The sequence below is a fragment of the Acinonyx jubatus genome, chromosome A2 (assembly GCF_027475565.1).
Source record: "Acinonyx jubatus isolate Ajub_Pintada_27869175 chromosome A2, VMU_Ajub_asm_v1.0, whole genome shotgun sequence".
Lineage (NCBI taxonomy): Eukaryota > Metazoa > Chordata > Mammalia > Carnivora > Felidae > Acinonyx > Acinonyx jubatus.
In genome coordinates this window covers 15,258,659-15,280,650 of record NC_069383.1, presented here as the reverse complement: position 1 = coordinate 15,280,650, position 21,992 = coordinate 15,258,659, and the positions used below count along the sequence as shown (strand labels likewise).

The 21,992-nt window shown below is 45.4% G+C and overlaps 1 protein-coding gene across 1 annotated transcript in view; it reads right to left on the bottom strand.

Moving 5' to 3' along the window:
- KIAA1549 (KIAA1549 ortholog) overlaps window positions 1–10,923 on the bottom strand; it is a 151,092-nt gene extending 140,169 nt beyond the window's left edge. Inside the window, exons 1-3 of the mRNA XM_053217785.1 lie at window positions 10,855–10,923; window positions 7,915–8,105; window positions 7,240–7,799 (exon numbers count right to left, since the gene is read on the bottom strand). Of these exons, the coding sequence (XP_053073760.1) occupies window positions 7,240–7,799; window positions 7,915–8,105; window positions 10,855–10,923 (820 nt within the window). The remainder of the gene's footprint in view (window positions 1–7,239; window positions 7,800–7,914; window positions 8,106–10,854) is intronic.
- Window positions 10,924–21,992: the final 11,069 nt, after the last annotated feature.

Genomic DNA, 21,992 nt, shown 5'->3' with positions numbered 1-21,992 from the left:
GGGCTCCTGAGGCCCACCTCGAGCCAAGACATGCCAGGAGACAACCCTGGGACACTGTCGCCAAGGCTCTGGGCCACCCAGGGCTGCTAAAGCAGCAAGCAGAGGGCACTCACCCGGCCTGCTACCAAGACTGGCCTTCCGACTTCCCCAGGCCCCCGCCACTGCCTGGCAATTAGTGCCTTCACCTCTCGCCAGGCTTCTCTACAAACCAGTTGTGTTTTCTCAAGCCCCCGAATCCCACCCCTGCTTGCCATCCTCCCAAAAGATCATCTTGTCCACCTCTCTCCACAAAGCTATCCCCTCCCCAATGTCTGTCTCCAGAGTAGCCCCCCATTTCTCCCTCCCGCCCTCACTGCCCCCTTTCCACCACCTCCTTTAGCCCCACAGTGTCGCATTACTCCTATTTCCTAACTGCACAAGAAGCCCCTGCCTTTCCACCCCCCCTTTTACCTTCCCCTAACTTTCCGCCTTATTTCACTCCTTGAACGCACACAGCAACCCCCCCCACCCCAAAGTGGAAGATGGTCCTCTGCAGGCTGCTGGTCTGTCACCACAAAGTGCACCCTGGGGTTGGAAAGCCCTTCAGCGCTGACCCTCAATGTCTACAAATCCTGAGTGCCTGAGGGAGGGCATGGAGGCCCCAGGCACTTGAAGGGTTGGAGATGCTCAGTATAGCAGCTATTTACGGACTGGTATGGTAGTATTTCAGTATTTTCACTCCCAGCCAAATGTCCGTAATAAACGAATGGGTTATAAATCAGGGCAGGTCTAGTGAACCGTTTTGTGCTAAAGTTCCCTGGTCAAATGCAATAGGGCTCTTACACACTATGCACATAGATTCAATCCCTAAGGCAGGTGTATCTCAAGGTCTCTGAAAATCTGGATTGGCTCCAGAGCAGTCTGGGCTGACTCAGGCGCCAGTGATCTAACACCACTTACTCCCAGATGGTTGGAACAGGAGGCATTACCTCTTAGCCCTGAGCTTCCCCAACTTCAAGTGTATGTACGAAATCGCCTAAGGATCTTGTGAAAATGCAGATTCTGACTCAGAAGGTTTGGGGTGGGACCTGAGATTCTTTCCGCATTTCTTTTTATTTTTTTAAGTGTATTTATTTATGTTGAGAGAGAGCGAGCATGTGCACGCATGGGAGGGGCAGAGAGAGAGAGGGAGTACGAGGAAAACCCAAGCAGCCTCCATCCACTCTGTCAGCACAGAGCCCTATGCAGGGCTCAAACCCACGAACCATGACAGCATGACCTGAGCTGAAATCAAGAATTGGATGCTTAACCAAGTAAGCCACCCAGGCGCCCCAAGATTCTGCATTTCTAACAAGCTACCAGATGGTGACGGTACTGGTCTGTGGACCACACGTTCACAGTGAGTAGCAAGGTTAGATTTTCACTAATGAGGAGAAGCAATGCCTAAAGCTCTAAGCCACAGCACTAGCACACCTGAAGCATTATCACTGAAGATGGATAAAAGGAAGAGACGAAGAAAAAGACCACGAGAGAGCAAAGTATGTGTCCCAGGGGTGGAGATGCAGGTGGTTAGAGGATTTAAAAAAAATTTTTTTAATGTTTTATTTTTATTTGTGAGAAAGAGAGAGAGAGCGCGCGTGCAAGGGAGAGGCAGGGAGATACAGAATCCAAAGCAGGCTCCACGCTCTGAGCTGTCAGCACAGAGCCCAACGCGGGGCTTGAACCCATGAACCATGAGATCATGACCTGAGCCGAAGTCAGACACTCAACTGACTGAGCCACCCAGGCGCCCCGAGGATTTTTTTTAAAAAAGAAGAATGGAATGAACTGCCTTGAGCAAGTCACTGGGCTAGAACGACAGGACAGGGAGAGAGTGACACAAACATTCGCCAACATTCACAACACCATTCACAGGACTGTCGCTGTCTGTAACAAGCTCATTCCAAGGTATCCAACATGTGGACTTGAAATATAAGAACTAAAAGGGAATTTAGAGACAATCTCAGTGACCTCTTCTTACAATGATGAAGAAACCCAGGACAAGGTAACTTGTCCACGGTCACAAAGCAAGTTATCAGCAGAAAAGAGCACACTCCACACTCGGGTCTGCTAACTCACAGTTCAACATGCCTTCCAACAAATCACGCTGCTGGAGCACATGGAAGAGAAATCACGTGAGCCGCTGATGGAAGGTGGGTGGTCGCAACTTGGAAACAAATTAGACCAGTTACGGCAGCATCTTCCTATATGAGAAAATCAACCTAATCATAATTGTAATTACGGTAACTAGCTGCCTCTAGCACCCAGGGCACTGATAGACAACCTGTGACTCCCAGGTCCCCAGCGAATTTTAACAACTCCCTGGCTGGGTTCTGTTTTCAGGATTAAGCGAGGCATTTCCTGACAAAGAAGGTAGCAGCTGTTCCCAAGTGGCCAGGACTGAGAATTTAAAACGAAGTCCTCTATGCCCTTGGACTCCCATCTCAAAGAAAACCAAGCGAACAAGACTGAACAAAAAACAATTTCAACACAATTTTCCATCAATCGTTCTAATCATGAAAAGACAATTGCAAGATATTAAGTGTGTACCCCCCAAATGCTATTAGTTTTAAGCTTCTGGGATTACAGTATCTGGATCAGTGGTTCCAAAGTTAAAGCGCCTAAAACTCAGCTATAAACTTGTTAAAAATGAAGATTCCCAGGTACCACCACCGAAGATTCTAATATAGATACGTCCAGGGTGAGCCCCAGAAATCTAAATTCTTAACAAGCAGCCCCACATCCCTTAGTGATGTTGATGCGGGAGGGCCAGGGATCACACCTGTGAAACATTTAAAGTCTTTGTTTATAGGATACTAAATTGCTCAAAAAGTACAACAAATGCTCGCCTCAAAATGACTAATAAAGTAAGTACATTAAGATAAAAATTTAACAAGCCATGAGAATAAATGCAATGAAAAAAGTTAGAAAAAGAAAATCAGATTTTGCTAATCAAAATAATCACAACTTCCGCATTTCTAAATTATGAAAAATTTAAAAGAAAATGCGTTAGGAAGGGGAAAGTACAACAAATGAGAGGAAGTGGTCATTATCCTTCATAAAGATGTAAATATATACACCCAACACATAAGTGATCAAAAACACAGAAAATTCACAGAATACAAATACAAAATATACAAAAAAATACCCAACCCAGAACTAATAAAAAAAATTTAAGCAAGGAATTACAAATTTATTTTACAAAAGTTTTAAAAATATGGGAATGCAAGCTGGTGCAGCCACTCTGGAAAACAGTATGAAGGTTCCTCAAAAAACTAAAAACAGAACTACCCTACGACCCAGCAATTGCACTACTAGGTATTTATCCAAGGGATACAGGTGTGCTGTTTCGGTGGGACACATGCACCCCATGTTTATAGCAGCACTATCCACAATAGCCAAAGTATGGAAAGAGCCCAAAAGCCCATCAACGGATGAATGAATAAAGAAGATGTGGTATATATATACAATGGAGTATTGCTCGGCAATCAAAAAGAATGAAATCTTGCCATTTGCAACTACGTGGATGGAACCGGAGGGTATTATGCTAAGTGAAATTAGTCAGAGAAAGACAAAAATCATATGACTTCACTCATACGAGGACTTTAAGATGAACATAAGGGAAGGGAAACAAAAATAATATAAAAACAGGGAGGGGGACAAAACAGAAGAGACTCATAAATACGGAGAACAAACTGAGGGTTGCTGGAGGGGTGGGGGGAGGGGGAGGGGCTAAATGGGGAAGGGGCATTAAGAAATCTACTCCTGAAATCATTGTTGCACTGTATGCTAACTAATTTGGATGTAAATTTTAAAAAATAAAATTTAAAAAAGTTTTAAAAATAATACCCAATGCTGGTGATGATGAAGAGAGGCAACTGCATAAATTTTTAGGATTTCCGTGTTACAGCGTTACAGAAATAGTTGATTCATTCAACAACCACTTACGGAGCACCTCGTAGGTGCACCGAGCACCCTAAACAAAACATGCAAAGATTCAGCCTGGTAGGTCTTAGATTTAAATCACATTCTAACTCCCCTTCTAGAAACGTATGCCAAACACACACACACACACACACACACACACACACACACACACAGACAACAAATACAGACAAAGCCTTATCCACATATCTATTCATCATAGCATTATTTATAACAGCCAAAAAAGCTGGAAATATAAAAGAATAATTAAGGAAATTATTAGGATGGAACACCATGTTTTCAAACAATATTTAATGAATAGGAAAATGCTTAGATTAAATAATGAGCGAAAAAAGTAGTAAATGTATTTGTGCAAATATTTCATTTCACTTTTTTAATGTGAACAGCAACAAAAAAACTATTTAGTGTTATCTATGGGTTGTGGGATTATGAGTATCTGTTTTCTGTACCTTCTAGTAATTTCCAAATTCTCAGCAAAATTATCACATTCATAGTAACTATTATTTTAAGGACTTATCCCCGAATAAGATGAGGAAATGGAGCACAATTCTTTCTTTTTATACTGTGGACGCGGGATCGCCTAAAAAATACATTCAAAAGCAAGTCCAAAGTACTACAAGTTGTTTCCACAACAGTGAACAGTCAAGACCAAACTTATAAATGTTTAAACAAACAAAAAAAAGGGCACATTCAAAATGCTGAATGAAACAGAAGTAGGCAAGAAATCAATAAAACACAGGAATTTAAATATAGACTGAAAGGTGGACTCCATTTAACAGAGGTTAATGAGAAGACTGCCGAAGGAGATGGTTTTCAGCCGGCCACACGAGCGAGACTGCTGCCTAACCCAGGAAATCCCATGCAGGATTATGACGTGCCACTTTCTGAACAACGCTCTTTAGAAGGAGAACCACCACAGCAGGGTTCAGCAAAGCCTCCCCCATCCCCACTCTAATGGTGAAAAGACAACACTCAGGACGAGGAGCCAGAGGATCCTAGTGGCACAGAGGAGACGTGGGCCAAACAAGTGAAAGGCAGCCTCTTCCCAGGATTCAACCAGCACTCGCCATGCCCAGGCCTCCACCGTTGTGGCTTCTCACAGCCTTCAACAAGGGGGTCAGGGGCCACCTTTAAGATAGGTCTTCTCTAAGGATGGCCCACGCCTTCCTGCCCGCCAACAAGTCCACGCAGGGATCTGCACTCACTTTGGGTTTCCAACTGGATCCTTGAGGACAGACGCCATGTCCTCCACTTCTAGCGTTGAGATTCTATCACCTGGCCTAGAAGCAGCCATGCAAACCCGAGGAGCCCGGTACACAAATCAGCGAAAGGATGAAGTCTCCACTTCAATGAAGTCAGCTCCAGCACCGAAATATAATGAACTTCACATCTCCAACTTGAACGTTTGCATTGGGGGTTGATGGGAAACAGGAATGACTTCTAAAGACAAGTTACAGAGGGACAATGCAAACAGCTAGATACTTTAAATTTATCAAAAGAATTACTTCTACTCTCCACCACATCTACAGTACATCCCGATGGCCACGCTCACACGGGGAAGCTGTGCAGAAGTTAAGTGCAGAGAGTGTGGAATCAAACTAACCTAAACTCCTGAAATCTTAGCTTCCTCATCTGTAAAATGGGCATAATCGTGCCGAACTCAAGACATGATTGGATCATGTCTACAAAATGCAGCATCTGGCACAGAGGACACACTGCGTAAATGGAAACGATTAGTGTGCCAGGTATCAGATGGGCTTTCTTTGCCGACTAAAGCCAAGGGCACTCTTCATGATTATCTCTTCTCACAGAAAGCCCCGAGTCTCCTCTCCTCTGAATAGGCAGAAGGCACTAATGAGAACTGACGGGCTAGGGCAGGCGAATTGCTTGCACTCTCTGTATACTGCCTTCAAGAGACCCGTTCTGTCGCCCATGCTCTGGTGTGGCTCCCTGAAGCAGTGTTACCCACCCCACCCCCCCCCCCAGCTGTGGGAAATCTTTGTGGAGTCCTCAGGTGTCTATAAGCCTAGAGGTCATGGGGCAGTAGGGGGGAAATGGAAAAGTAATGAGTTTGCACTAACTAGCCAGTGACCTTGACCAAGCCAATTCTCTGTATCAGTCTCCTCTGTAGTAAGGGGAGTGGTTCCATTCTATGATCCCTGAAGTCCCTGCCTGTGTTTCTATTGCACCATCCCTTATGTGGCACTGGTTATAATTCCGACAGTGATGTCCAAGGGACACCTTCAAATGTGTTCCATTTCCTTCCAAAGCCATTTGGCAGTCCTTTGGCCCTGCTCCCATGAGAAGGGAGGATTCGGAGGAGATTCCGTGGCTCTGCTTGTGCTCACCGTGCAGAAGCCCTCCACCCAGAGCTGCTCATTCCACCTTTCCTTTTCTGCCCCCAAAGTGGTCGAGTGTGTGTGCCGGGCCAATCACCAGCTTGGAGTGTGTCAGCTCAGAGATGGTTTCCAGACCATCCTGTGTGTGTGCTCAGGGTGGACAAATAAACATTTCAGACAAGCAATATGAATTAAATCATTTCAACAACAAAACCCGCCCACATGCTCCTTCATAAATGAGCCTTTTAATACCATGCTGCCGAAGAGTCAGTAAACTGCATCTATTATAAAACAACCCTTACTCCTTTCATGCCCTGACACTTAAGAATCACAATATTTTCACACTCTATTGTACTGATGCATTTGCAGAAGTAAGAGCAATAGCTATTTCCCTGGAAAGATCCATGGCCAGGGCGCTTTCCAAGAGATTTTCTTTGAATGTTCTTTGTGTCCTGGTGCACTGGGGGACACCGCCAGCCTGCCTGCATCTGGGGGACGCCGGGCTACTCGGACTAAGGCAATGCCGTCTCAAAGCACACACCCCGAATGGGCCCCTTCGCCCCTACAATAAAGTATTCCCAAACATTTGATATACCACACTGATAGAAACATGCACAAATACAATTTCAGTGCCTGCCTTTTGCAGAGAAAATAAAGGCACATTTGGAGAAGCCACAGACCCGCCTCCGGCTTCGTGGATACCAGGAGAGCTTTGCAGACCTTTGGCAAGACTGGCCAGAATCCGTTCGCTTTTTTCCTTTTATTTTCGCCGTGCCTCTTATTTGCTGGGCCCAAGAAGAATGGAAAAAGCATCTCAAGAAAGGAGGGCTAGGGAGCGGTGAAGAATAAAAGAGGGTGGGCGGGGAAAGCACGATTTTGAAAATAACAGCAATAAAAAAAGGCAGGGTCGCGGCCCGAGGGTCTCGGCGGTGCTTACCTGGGGCGCATGAGGCCGGCCGGGCCAGCAGCAGCAGCCAGAGGCCGGGGAGCAGCAGCCCCGGGCGGCGGCGGAGGCGGCGGGCGCGGCGGGCGGAAGGCCCGTGGCCGCTCGGCCCCGGGACCAGCGCGACCCCGGCGCGGGTCTTCCCCTCCATGGCCGCGCCTCGGCGTCGGCGCCGCGCCCCCGGCAGTCCCGGCCGGCGCCCCGGCCCGGCCTCGCGGCTCGGCGCTCTCGGGCCCGGGAGGGGCGGCCGCTGCGGCTGCGGCTGGGACGGGGCGCCGCGCACCGGCGCGGAGGGAGGCCGGCGAGGCGGGGGCGGGCCGGGGGCCGGAACCGCGGACAGGGGCCGCCAGCCGCACGCCGGCCTCGCCGCTCCGCCCCCTTCGGAGCCTCCGAGCCGCTGCTCGGCAACGCGCGGGCCCGGGCGCGGGGAGGCGAGCACCACCTCCCGGCCGGCCGGGCGCCTGCCTGCGGGGCGGCCGGGCGGCGGGCGCGGGGCTGGGGCGCGCCGGGGCCGCGCCGCGCGGGGCCGGTGCCGGGTCTCCCCCAGGACCCGCCTCCCGGGAGGAGGCGCGGGGTGGGGGGGGGGGGGCGCGGGAGGCCTGGGCCCGGCCGGCGGCCGGCGTCGCCCCGCCCCGAACACCGGGGCCCGCGGCCCGGGTGGCCCCGCGCGTTCCGCCCCCGGGGGCGCCGGGAGGGAGGGAGGCAGGCCGGCGAGGAGGGGTCAGGGCCGGAAAACCTGGCAAGCCCGGAGGGCGGCGGGCCTCTCGCTCCTCCTCTGGCGCCTGGTTTCGCTCTGCTCGGTCCAGTGCGGGACAGCAGGTGTGAGTGGGGCGCCGGCGTTCGTAGGACAGCCTTCGGGGCTGCGGAGGGGACAAAGCGGAGGGAAGGTCGGGCTCCCTTCGCAAGAACACCACGTGCAGTATTGGAGGTGAGAGGAGCGCACGCACAGCTCTCCCCGTCCTTTCTCCCTCTAGAGGTTCTGCCTTCGGTCTGGGTCGTTAAGGAGCCACCGGACGCTCTGGGCCCGGGAGGCTCGCCAACCCCGCGCGTAGTAGGCCTTCGGAAGGCGCCTGCTGAACCGAATTGCCGCGGAGCTGGAGAGAACCGCGCACGTCCAGGCCCTCTTAGGCAATGGAGAGATGTCAGGGGATGGACGTCGGGAGAGTCAGAGTTTGACGATGGAGGGAACGTGAGGAAAGCGAGGAAGGGAGTTCCCGTTTGTCGAGTACCTGCTACGTGCCGGGCATCTAACTGAACACACCTGGTGGTGTAAAGGTCTTGGAACGTGGAATTGGCAGTTTGGGTTCGTTGCGTCCTGTTAGGATGCTTGCACTAGGCAGGGGATGAAAGGTGTAAGCTGGGGGCACTATCTAATTGCCCAGGAAACTATGATGGTTAAGTGGAAAATGTGAATCATCTCCATTGACAGAAGGGTCCGGCTTGCTCTCCAGTCCGGTTCCCAGCTCCAACCCTGCTGGGCAATGTGCTCCCTGGTGAGATTACTGGAGAATCAGTAATAGCCCTTCCTCTGAATGAGTCTGAGGCACCCCTCTGTAAGTACCTTCCGTGTTAGTTTCAAGGAAGATAATTGAGAATAAAGGTTAAAGACAGCTTTTGTTGACGTTCCTAATTTGTTTTCTACTTTACCATGCCTCCCCATCACAAACAGTCCCATGTTCTCAGCTGATTCTCCACCGGCTCCATACCTTACCATCAGCCCATAATCTCCAGGAGTACCTCTGTGGAAACATTGCCAGGGCACCTAGGCCGCTCAGTCGGTTAAGAATCCCACTTCGGCTCAGGTCATGATCTCACATTTCGTGGGTGAACTCATGTCGGGCTCTGTGCTGACAGCTCAGAGCCTGGAGCCTGCTTCGGATTCTGTGTCTCCCTCTCTCTCTGCCCCTCCCCTGCTTGCTCGCTCTCTCTCTCTCTCTCTCTCTCTCTTTCAAAAATAAATAAACATTTTTAAAGAAGAAGAAGGAGAAGAAGAAACATTGCCTGTTCAGGCAAGTCTGGCAGCGCCTGGATACGATGTCCCTAGATCTGTGACCTCTTATTCATGCCTGTCTTCATCCATGGAACTCATTGTATAAAGTGTCATTTGACTACAAACCACTGACTTGAGAGGATTTTTTTTTAGAGAGAGAATCTTTTTTTAAATATATCATTTAATGTTTATGTATTTATTTTGAGAGAGAGAGAACAAGTCAGGGAGAGGGACAGAAGAAGAGGGGGAGAATCCGAAGCAGGTTCCGCGCTGTCAGTGCAGAGCCCAATGCAGGGCTCGATCCCACAACTCTGGGATCCTGACCTGAGCCGAAATCAAGAGTCAGACACTTAACCAACTGAGCCAACTAGGTGCCCCCTGAGATGATTAAATTGCCTTGTCCCGTGGTATTATCTTCTGTTATGAATGTATGCTTTGCCTCTGGAACCAAATTAATATGAAGTTCGAAGATGGTGTCATCCTGCTTAAGAATTCCCAGAGCACCAGTAAACCCCCGTTTTACTTGAGCCAGAATATCCACCTGTCCAGCGAAGAGTTCAACCTTTCGGACTTGGCCCCAACCTCCAGTCAGCTCCCACCTACACTAGAACCAGGGTGTCAGGGAAAGTAGGCTCCCTCTCCATTCTTAGCCAATTCAAAGAAAATAAAATATTTGCCCAGCCATTAAAAAGGGATTGACATCAGTGGGAAATAAAAACTGCAAATCTGAGATAACAGAAATGGCTCAATGTCACCAAGTCCCTATAGAAAGTCTCCTAGTTTCCACGCTCTGAAGGCATAATACTGAATGTTACCCTGTTAGGATTTAGAGCATTCTGCCTGAGTGTCTAAGAAAATATCTCCTGGGCTCTAACCATCCAGCTAGCAGATTGTGTGACTTGGAAGTCCAAAACAGACTGGTACACAGTAGAAGCACATACATGCCCCTACATGTGTAAACACACACAGCCATACACACTTGTGTCTGAGAAGAGAAGACCTTAAGGCCTTAGGGCATTCATACCAAATTATGCAAAAAATAAATCCAGCAAACACTTCTGGGCACCTACTATGAACTACTAGTGCTGTAGGGAGATATAAAAGATAAAAACAGGAGTGCCTGGGTGGCTCAGTGGGTTACGTGAGTTCAGCTCAGGTCATGACCTCATGGTTCATGGGTTCAACCCACACGTCAGGCTCTGTGCTGATGGCTCAGAGCCTGGAGTCAGTTTCAGGTTCTGTGTATTCCTGCCTCTCTCTCTGCCCCTTACCCGCTTGTGTGCTTGCTCTCTCTCTCTCAAAAATAAATATTTTTTTAAAAATAAATGATAAAAATAGTGATTTTAGAGATTGTCTCCTACAATTCTCATTGTATAGATAAAGAAACAAACCAGGGAGATGAGTTTACTGACCTAGGGCTGAGCCCAAACTGGAATTCTCATCTCCTGTTTTCCAGTAAAATATAATCTCTAGGGGAGGAGGGAAAATTAGCCTGGGTTCTCAAAAGGTTTGCTGTCTGGTTTGGGGAGGGTGAGAGTTAGGATCAGTAACACCCTTAGACCTAAGCACAATGGGCCTCAGTTTTCAGAAAGCCCACTCTGGGCCTCCTCCAACTGCACCTCTCCCCCATAGGACAAGAAGTCGGAGAAGCCAAAGGAATACTCGACAAGGAGCCCATTTTCCCCCATGCTTGGGTACCTAGGACCCCAGAATTCCCTTCCTACTTGGTCCCATGCTCACTTCCAAGGCCTGTATGGCCTCTTATTCTCAAAGGGTGGGCCAAGGTATGTCTAGTCCCAAGGAGCAGCCAGGGGTAGGGTAGGGTTCAGGCAGCAGGTAGGGTGAGATGAACATGTGAAACCTAAGGGAATGAAGCCAAGAACCAGGAATGGGAAGAGAGGGTGGAACAAATTCCATATTTGTATGGCAACTTGGCTGCCATATTCCTGCTCAGGATCTCCAGGAGTCTGGGAATTCTCCCTTTGAATCTAGCCTACAAGGTCATCATGAAGGTATGTTCATCAAGGGAGGAGGATAGTAATATTTAATAGGTTGCTTGCTTGGCATATAACTTACTGGTATTTCAATGAATGCTATGTAAGCCTCCAGTTGTATTTTGAAACTGTGCCCCTTAATTCTTAGGAGTAGGTTAGAAATGAGGACAGACTGACTACCCAAAATGTTGGAAATGACTGAAAGACAGTAGGGGATAGCACTGAAAGTCCTGGACTGGGAATCAGAACAGCTGAGTTCTAAACTCTGCTCTGTCACATAAAAGTTTCTTATCTCAGGGAAAAGCTACTCTCAAACCTCAACCTTTCTTATATGATGCCTGGCTTGATTATGCCTACCTTGCCTAATAATATATAAGTGTATCAAACCATCACATTGTATCCCTTAAACTTGTACAATGTTATGTGTCAACAATACCCCCAAAATCTGGAAGGAAACGGGAATAAGAACCATTGAGTTAGAGGTTTGAACCAATCTCTCTGCTAAAAATGAGAAGACAGGAATAGAGAAGAGAGAAAGGAGCTGGGGTAGAGCAAGGATGCAAATATCTGGCTAAAGGGTCTGGACATAATTTTGTAGGCCATGGGGTATCGTTAATAATTTTCGTGAGATATTATTAGAACTAGGCACAAGAAGGATCACTCTATTAACAATATATAAGATGATTTGGAGAGAGGAGAGAGTGGAGAGACCAATTAGGACAAGGTCTTAACTGTGCATGCCTGAAGTTTCAGGATCATAACATTTTTCACCATCAAATGGACAGAACTTTTAAAAAATTGATTATATCCATTTGTGCCATAGCGTGGGGGAAATAGGCATTCTCAAATTCTACTGGTGGGGGTATAAATTGGTAGAGCCATTTTGGAGGACAATTTGGCCTTATCTATCAAAATTTAAAATCAGCTCACCATCTGGTGTAGAAAATTCTATGTATAATACACTTTTGCTTATCCCTCTTTTTTTCTTTTTCTTTCTTTCTTTCTTTCTTTCTTTCTTTCTTTCTTTCTTTCTTTCTTTCTTTCTTTTTCTTTCTTTCCTTCTTTCTCCCTTCCTTCCTTCCTTCCTTCCTTTCTTTCTTATCTTCTTTCTTTCTTTCTTTCTTTTTCCTTTTATTTTCCTTCAGTTTTTGATGTTGTTGTTATCGTTTTTTAGTTAGGCTTAATTCAGATAGGTAAATTCAGTAATTTAATCAGGTAAAATTCACCTTTTTTTAAGTTTACACTTTAATTAGTTTTGGAAAATTTGTGAACTCCTATAGCCACCACCATGTTCAAGACATAGAACATTTCTGTTACCCTAAAATTTTCCCTTATGCCTGCTTGCAGTTTACCCCGACTCTATCCCAATCCCTGAAAACCATTGATCTAATTTCTGCTTCTAGAGCTTTGCCTTTCCCAGAATTTCATATACAAGAAATGATACAGTAGACTTGGTGTCTGGTTTCTTTTACTTATCATAAGGTCTCTGAGATTCATCTACCTTGTTACATGTATTGGTTCCTTTCTATTGCTAATGAGTATTCCATAATGGATGTACCACAATTTGTTTATCCATTCACCATTTGATGGACATTTTGGTTGTTTTCAGTTTATCGTTTTGGGGGGTTGTTTTGCTTGGAGGGTTTTTTTTTTTTTTGGTTTGTTTTTCTTTTTAAACTGTTTTCTTAATGTTTATTTATTTTTGAGAGAGAGAGAGAGCGTGAGCAGGGGAGGGGCAGAGAGAGAGGGAGACACAGAATCGGAAGCAGGCTCCAGGCTCTGAGCTGTCAGCACAGAGCCTGACATGAGGCTCGAACTCATGAACTGCGAGATCATGACTTGAGCCCACGTCGGTTGCTTAACCAACTGAGCCACCCAGGCAGCCCCTGCTTTTTTGTTTTTTGTTTGTTTTTGGGTGCTTGTTTGTTTGTTTGTTTGTTTTTGGCTAGTATGAATTCAGCTGCTATCAGTGTTTATTTCCAGGTCTTCATGTGAACGTCTGCTTTCATTTGTCTTGGGCACATATCTAGGAATTGAACTCCTATGTTATGTAATAATTGTATATTTAACTTTAGAAGAAACTGCCCAATTGTCTTCCAGAGTGGGTATAGTTTACATTCTCACCAGCAATGTATGAGAGTTCCAGTCGTTGCAGATCCTTGTCAGCACTTGCTTTGGTCAGTCCGTTTAATGTGGTAGGGTATGGAGTGATATCTCCTTGTGGTCGTAATTTGCATTTTCCTAATGACTAACAACCCTGAGCACCTTTTCATGTGCTTATTTGCCATTGATATTTCTTTTTTGGTGAAGAAACTCTTCAAATCTGTCACTCATTTTTTTAAAAAAATTTTTTAATGTTTATTAATTTATTTTAAGAGGGGAGGGAAGGGCAGACTCGGTCCCATGAACCAAGAGATCATGACATGAGCTGAAATCAAAAGTCAGATGCTCAGCCAACTGAGCCATCCAGGTGCCCCAAATCTTTTACTCATTTTATAATTGGAACATTTGTCTTATTACCAAGTTGTAAGTACCGTTATAAATCCTGCATACAAATCCTTTTGTGGATTAGTATTTTGTAAATATTTCCTCCTAGTCCATAACCTATCTTTTAATTCTCTTAACAGTATCTGTCAAAAAGCAGAAGTTTTTAAATTTGAAGTCCAATTTTTATTTACTCCTTCTTTTTTTGTGTCCTATGTAAGAAATCTTCACGTAGGGGTGCCTGGGTGGCTCATTCAGTTAAGCACCTGACTCTTGGTTTGGGCTCAGGCCATGATCTCACAGTTTCATGGTTCAAACCCCACATTGGGCTCTGTGCTGACAGTGTGGAGCCTGCTTGGGATTCTCTCTGTCTCTCTGCCCCTCCCCTGCTCTCTCTCTCTCAAAATTAAAAGAAAAAAACTTTGTGGGTTTGAATGGCAATTAGAAAACAGATGAGACATATTCTGGATGCTAAATCCACTGATGAAATATGAAGAAAGAAAAGAATAAAAGACGGACGATTCAGAGACTCTAAGGCTACATACGTAAGGAGAAATGAAGGGAAGTCAGTTGGACAGGCTGGATTAGGGGGAAAGATCATGGGGGGCTGAGCGGTTGGCTGTGGAGGCCGGCCAGCACCCAGGGAGCAACGTTAACACTAGCAGTGGGCAGTGAGGGTGAGCTGAGGCTTGGGAGATAAGGCAGGTAGGGCTCAAAATACAGATACGGAAATCATTTGCACAGAGCTGTTAGCTACGGATGTGCCAGTGAATGGCTGTGTCTGGGAAGACAGGCGAGAAGAAAAGAAGAGGGCCGAGGACAGGCCCCCCCGAGAGAGAGAGCTTCATTATGGAAAAGCTGAAAAGGAATGAAAAAAGTCAGAGAAAGACTCTGAGGGAAAGGCCTGGAGGGAAGTTCCAGAAGGGAATGGTCAGTGTCAGAAACAACAAGGACTGAGAAAAATCTCTTTGGACCTGATGATGTGGTCATGAAAAAGAGACTTGCCATTGAAATGGTGGGGGAGAGGGGCAAACAACTAGGGTAAAAGAATGAGCTGCTTGGGAAATAATGGTGGCCACAGAGAAGGGTACACAGCAGAACTGAGACCTATTTTAGGACAGATAAGACTGAGCATCCCTGGAGACAGGAGGGAAGGTGTCTGAAGACAGTGAGGGAATAAAGAAGTGCAAGGGAGGGATCACCGAGTACAGTCTCAGAGCTTAGAGGAGATGGAACCAAGAGGAACACGCACTTCTTTTGAAAAGGCAGATCCAGTGCCCAATGTATCAGCAGAAGGGCTTAATGAAATCATATTACAGTAAGGAGGGAATGCATGCTCCTCTGTCAATAAATGTAGAAAAACATACAGCATGTTTGGGTTATAACGTTAAATGGGGGAATAAAACCTAAATATAAAATGGTTTATGGGCTAATATAAAACAATATATATGACTGGAAAGGAATTGTGCAATACTTAAGATTGCTGTAGTAAGATGAGGGATTATGAGCATTTTATCCTTCGATGTTGTTGTTCCATTTGTCTTGTCGATAAAACTGTTTGGAATGTCTTCCTCCAAGAGAAGATGATAACAGGCCAAGATGGAGGCTTTACGTGATCTCTAAAGTGTTTCTCTCTCTTCAACACCACAAGTCTCAATTTTGGGTGACAGAATTTGAACTTTAAATGTGAAAATCCAGGGGCACCTGGGTGGCTCAGTCAGTTGAGCATCCGACATTCGCTCAGGTCATGATCTTACAGCTTGTGGGTTCGAGCCCCACGTCAGGCTCTGTGCTGACAGCTCAGAGCCTGGAGCCTGCTTCGGATTCTGTGTCTCCCTCTCTCTCTGCCCCTCCTCTTCTTGTGCTCTCTCTCTCTCTCTCTCAAAAATGAGTAAATATTTTAAAAAAATTTTTTTAATAAATAAGTAAATAAATGTGAAAATCCAAAAAAAGGAAAAGATCAGCATGAGCTACAGTAGGTAGGAAAGGGGTCACAGATGGCATGGGGCTTAAGTTGGGTCTTGAGCGATGGGAACAATGGATAACATTTGTTTAAAAAAAAAGAAAAGATGGGGCACCTGGGTGGCTCAGTCAGTTAAGCATCCAACTTTTGGTTTTGGCTCAGGTCATGATCTCAGGGTTCATGGGATTGAGCCCTAAGATGGGCTCCACATTGACAGCATGGAGCCTGCTTAGGATTCTCTCTCCTCCTCTCTCTCTGCCCTCTCCCCACTCCCACGTGTTCTCTCTCTCAAAATAAATAAATCAATTTTAAAAAGGGAGAGAGCAGGAGATAGGGGATTACAGAGGAGAGAAAGTAGAAAGGCAAGGCAAGACAGTAGAAATTAACAGAATGTGGGCAGGGGACACTTGCCTATCTGGAAGAAAAACTATTTAAAAGGAATCTGGGGACAAAAGAGCAAATAGGTAGGATCAGATGAGCTTGTAGCAAGCAAAGAGTTTAGACCTGCCATGATCTAAACTAAAGATAGGTTTCCCCCGCTATTCAAAAGTAGGGCGCTCCTATGAAACCTTTCTTAAATAGAAATAGCACAAAGTGGAGAGTATATCCCACTTTCTGAAAGTTGGAAAGACATACATTAGTACAATAACAACTATTTTCATAAAAGTGAAAATGTTCTTTGGATTTCTTTCATTAGCAAAAACAGGTACTAATATAAGTCTTTTACAAAAGTGAAGTGGCCTAATGTGAACTTTCAGAAAGTGTAGGATACTTGTCATTACAAGGACTTCCTGCCTATCAAAAGGGAAGGAAGCCTTTGGAGGGAGTGACATTGTCAAAGCACCCATGACCATAAGTATAATGTTTAAAACCAGGATCCTTGTCCTGGATGGAATGGGCTGGAAATGTCTGTCCCTCTTGCACAGTTTAGTAGCCATCATGGCAAGTGAGAATGTTCTTGAAGCACAATCCTGACCTTGCCTCTCTGTCTGTTGCAGTTTCCCCTAAAATCCTTCCCCCCCAACACACAAGCTGCCACTGACCAACTGGCTAAGTCCTCTGCCCACACTCTCCATGGTCATTTCCCACTATAGCCCCACACCCAGCAGCTCCCTGAGGCATGCCAAAAATCCACATTAGAATCACGGCAACAGTTGGTGAAAGCTGTTTTTAGAATCACCCTCATTCTCTGGCATTCTACTAACTCCAACTCACATATGACTGTGTTCTCAAACTCAGGGGCTCTGGCTCAAGTTCAGAATGAGAAAAAATGATAGTCGTCTAGCTCAGTCTCTTATTCTTCCGTCTTGTCGTGAGTTCGACCAATTACATGAGTAAATAAACCAAACCCATACTAACTAGGTATCTGTCCTGATGACCCTGATTCTCTAGAAAACCCCTTCTTCCCTCAAAGCCCTCAATGGACACCCTTGCTAGGAGAGATCTCTGCTCTTGAACTTCTTGGAATTGTGGGCGGAGGATTGCTTCTCCAGAAAGCCTTCCTTGATCTGCCAGAGCTGGCTTTGTTGCCCTTCCTCTGGGCTGCCATAAGTCCCCGTGATGCCCCTGTCACTGCACTGACCACACAGAATAAGACTCCATGTGTCTCTGAGTCCTTCAAGGGCAGAGACCTTCTCATTCGCAACTATTTATTCCCTAATGTCTAGTGCAGTGCATGGCAGGTTTTAGGGCTCAACTCATGCTTGTTGAATGAATAAGTAGAAGTACAAGAACTAAGTTCCAAGCCAGCCTCTTCCCTCACCTCATGCCTCCCTGCACTCCAATGAACAATTCACCTCATTAATCAATTAGATTAACTCAGCAAACTACCCGAAGGGGAGCATGAGTGTCCCCAGTTCTTTGGTGCCCGGGCCAGAAGGGATACACTGACAGAGAACTTCTCAGACCTCAAAGGATGTCCAGAAATGCCAGATTCCTCTACTCTACACTATGAAACACCAATGGAGACTGCATGAAAAATATAAAAGGTCACTTCAGATATGACATTACCTTGGTCTTACACAGAATTCAGTAGGCTATGGTCATTGGCTGCAGCAAACATTTATTAAATTTAGTGAACCAAGACTCTTCACAGAAATAGAGGAAAAACACAATCTCTGCCCTTTAGGAAATGACAATCTCCAAACAATAAAATATGCTCACAAAATTTGAATTTTATAGGCTCTGGATAAAGAGCATCGGATTGTGAGAAGCTGGGTAAAATTATCTGCCCACGAACAACTGTGTGTGGAACTCATCTGCCCTTTAAAAAGGCAAGTTAAGAAATTTCTAGACCAGCGCTGTCTACAAGATGGAACGTTTCTGGGACATTGGAAGTGTTCCATAAATCTGTGCCATCCAGTGAAGAAGCCACTAGCCACAAATGGCTCTTGAGCCCTTTAAGTGTGGCTAGTGTAACCAAGGAGCTCAATTTTTAATGTTTAAAAAAAATTTTTTTTAATGTCTTCATGGATTCAACACACTATTTTTTTTAAACGTTTATTTGTTTTTGAGAGGGACAGAGACAGAGCATGACCAGGGGAGGGGCAGAGAGAGAGGGAGACACAGAATCCCAAGCAGGTTCCACGCTATCAGCAGAGAGCCTGATGCAGGGCTCGAACTCACAAACTGTGAGATGGTGACCTGAGCTGAAACCAAGGGTCAGATGCTTAACCAACAGAGCCACCCAGGTGCCCCACAGACACAACTTTCTACACCAGAGTTTTCTCATTTGTAAAATGGGAATAATCATAACTACCTCGTACCACCCCATAGCACCCTCTAATCTTCCGAGCATCAACTTGAACTTCGGGGTTTGGGTGTGATGGGCTTGTCTGCCTGAGATTCAGACCAGAATCGAATGCAGCCACCATCTCCTGTGACCATAGATGTCTGAGGGACTCCCATGTACAGCACAGATTTGCCACCAGGTGAGCAAAAAATAAGACATCTGCCGATAAAACAGCTATAGTGAAGACAAACACTTCATAAATATAGATACAGAACTTTGAAAACTCCCCTTCACGCTTCAAACAAAGTCCATTGCTCAGCACGCCCTGCAAAGGTTCTCCGACTCCTGCACGAGAAGTCCAGCCTGGGAGAATGGTCCTCTGGTGGCCCCAGCACCTGCTCCTCTCCCACAGCCCCTTGTCCTTCACCCACCATTGATTCGAAGCACTCCTCCTCATGCCAATCCTCCCTGACTTCTCCATTCCCATCTAAGAAGTCATGTCCCTTAGCCTCTTATTCCCGAGCACCTACTACTCGCAACTGCATACTTCATTCTGCATTTGGTTTCATGTCTATTTTGCCACTAAACCGTAATCTCCCTGAGGACAGACGCTATTACTTCTTGTTAAGAGAGGAGTTTTTACACGATGGCTGATTGCTCAGACTCGGGCCAGGACTCTGTATTTATGTTACATCTCCACTACTTGTTAGCTATGACACATTAGCCATTTTGTGCCTCGGTGTCCTCATCTAGAGAATGGAACAATAATAATAATAACTCCCTCACGAAGCTGTATGAAGATTAAATGAATTGGTATACATAAAATTCTTAGAAAAGAGCGTAGCACATTGCCAAGCTTTACGTCAGTGTTAGTGTTAGTTAGTAGTACCCATGGCCACTATTTGGTCAATACCCGGTACAGGGTCCAGCACAAAATAGGGTCTCAGTAAATGAATGAATGAATGAATGAATGAATTTCCATCAGACTACTATAGTGATGTTTTTACATTTTTTTAATATTTATTTTTGAGAGAGAGAGAGAGAAGAGAGAGAGCAGGGGAGGGGCAAAGAGAGAGGGAGACACAAAATCCAAAGCAGGGTCCAGGCTCCGAGCTGTCAGCACAGAGCCTGACGCAGGGCTCAGGGCTCGAACTCACCAACTGTGAGATCGTGACCTGAGCCGAAGTCAGACACTTAACCGCCGAGCCACCCAGGCATCCCTGTTTGTTTGGGTTTTTTTTAATACTATAGTAATGTTTTGATCTTTTTCTTTCTGACCCCTTTCTGCCAGGTTGAAGCATTGACAATAATCTCTCAAAGCATGCTAAGTAACTATGATAGTGACTGGTCAATTTCTGATTAATGTGATTTTTCTTGTTTTTAAAGACACAGACACCAAGTTAATGAAGTACCTGTTCCCAGCTTCTGAGAGTTTTTAAAAATATTATACAATGACTTTGCAATATCCACAAAGTAATCTTCTGATGTTCAGTATTCATCCTGTTGACATGATGAATATATTCGGAGTTTCATGATCTGCTAGTCTTGTATTTCTGGAGATAAGTTCTACTTAGGCATGGTATAGTTTGGAACACTGGGTTTAGATGAAGACAGACCTGACTTTAAATACTGGTTTACCATTCATTCGATAACCATGTAACTTTGGCCGTGACTTTTCCGAGCCTTGGTTTCCTCACCTAAAAATGGAAATGTTAGTAGAAAACCTACCTCGTCGTGTTGTATGAAAAGAAGTTAAAAAATTGGGTCCCTCAGTAGTGTTATTGGCAGTAATAATATACCATGATAATTATTATTGTTCTATACTTCGCTGGAATCTTATTTAAGAATTTTGTAACTAGATTCAAAAAATGAAACTGGCTTCTAATGGAATTTTTAAGGAATTTTCCTTGTCAGTGTTAAGAATAGCACCTACTTAGCTCACAGAATTAAAATGGGATCATGACATAGCTCTCATTTTTCTAAAAAGAACTTTAATTTTTTATTACACATTGTAGAAAAGGTAGGATATACAGGGAATCAAGTTTATGAATATTAAAATTATCTACAGTCTCACTTAACCAGAAGAAGCATTGTTAGCATTAGACTCTATGCTCTCCCAAGCATTTAAATGCACAAATGTGGGCACATACATACCCACATTATCATGCTGATAAAAAGTTAGGATCGGGCTGTACACAAAATTTTGTTGCACTAAACACTATATTATGAACGTCTTTTTACCTTAATAGGTAATACTCCCCAAACTCCCATCATTTTTAATGGAGGCATTGTATTCCAAAATACAAACCTATCATAAGTTGTTCAGCACACTCCCTAATGTTGGACAATTAGGTGGTTTCCTTCATACGTAATGCTGCCTCAGACATCATGCTAGGTATTTCTATTGGCCCACAATCCACCCTCCACCCTTCTCCACCATGCTGTTTGCTTCGAGAAGCGAGACTTTGCAAGACTGCCTCATTGGGCTTCTTCCCTCTCTGGCTTCCGATGCATCTGGCCAGTGTGGGAGGGGGTGGGGGTGGATAACACCAGCAAGAAATCTGATAATGGAAAAGGAACCAAGGGTATTTATTCCCCCAGCTCCCACCCTGAAAATACTACTAGTTGGCCGTGTCCTCAAGCATAAGAGCTAGAATGCATCTGGTGGGAGGTTCTCTCCTAGGACTACTCCTGCCGGGTTCTTGGAACAGCTCCTTCCCTTTGTGCCTTCATGCTTAGGGTGGTATGGTGCCCCCACCACTGCTAGCCCAAGTTATGCCACCCACCTTTGTGGGTTTCCCTTGACCCTGCCTACCTCTTCATAGATAGTCCTTCATTAAATTGTCTCCATTTATCCATTTTAAGTGTACCATCTCCTTCTTGCCAGGAACCTAACAAATATAAACAACTTTGTAAGTAAATTCCTGTCTACATCTTTTATTATCATATGATAAATTTCTCAAACTGGAATTATTTGATCAAAGAGCATGTGTATTTTTTTTTTTAATGTTTTTATTTATTTTTGGGAGAGACAGAGACAGAATGAGAGTGGGTTAGGGGCAGAGAGAGAGGGAGACACAGGATCAGAAGCAGGCTCCAGGCTCTGAGCTGTCAGCCCAGAGCCCGACGTGGGGCTTGAACTCACGAGCCACGAGATCATGACCTGAGCCGAAATCAGACGCTCAACCGACGGAGCCACCCAGGCACCCCAAAGCATGTGTATTTTTAAGACCTTTTACAATATTGCCAACTTGCTCTCCAATATACCATTCCTCCAGCAGTAAAGGAGAACTTCTGCCCTCAGGCCCCTTGTCCAACTGGATGTTATAATTTCTTTTCATCTTTTGCTATGCTCGTAAGCACTGCTATACTATAGAGACAGTCTCATCTATGAAAGTCTGTGTTGGGAGGAGATCAGCTAGTAATCATTGTGGTCTATTTGTTTTAGTTTTCCCTGCATAACTTTCTTGGTGTTTTATTCTATTACCTGTTACAAATTGACCGGTTAGCCCATATTTGGCCTTTAAGAACTCATTAAAATTATACCTGATTTCATCCTACCCATGTGTAAGGGGGCCATCTCTC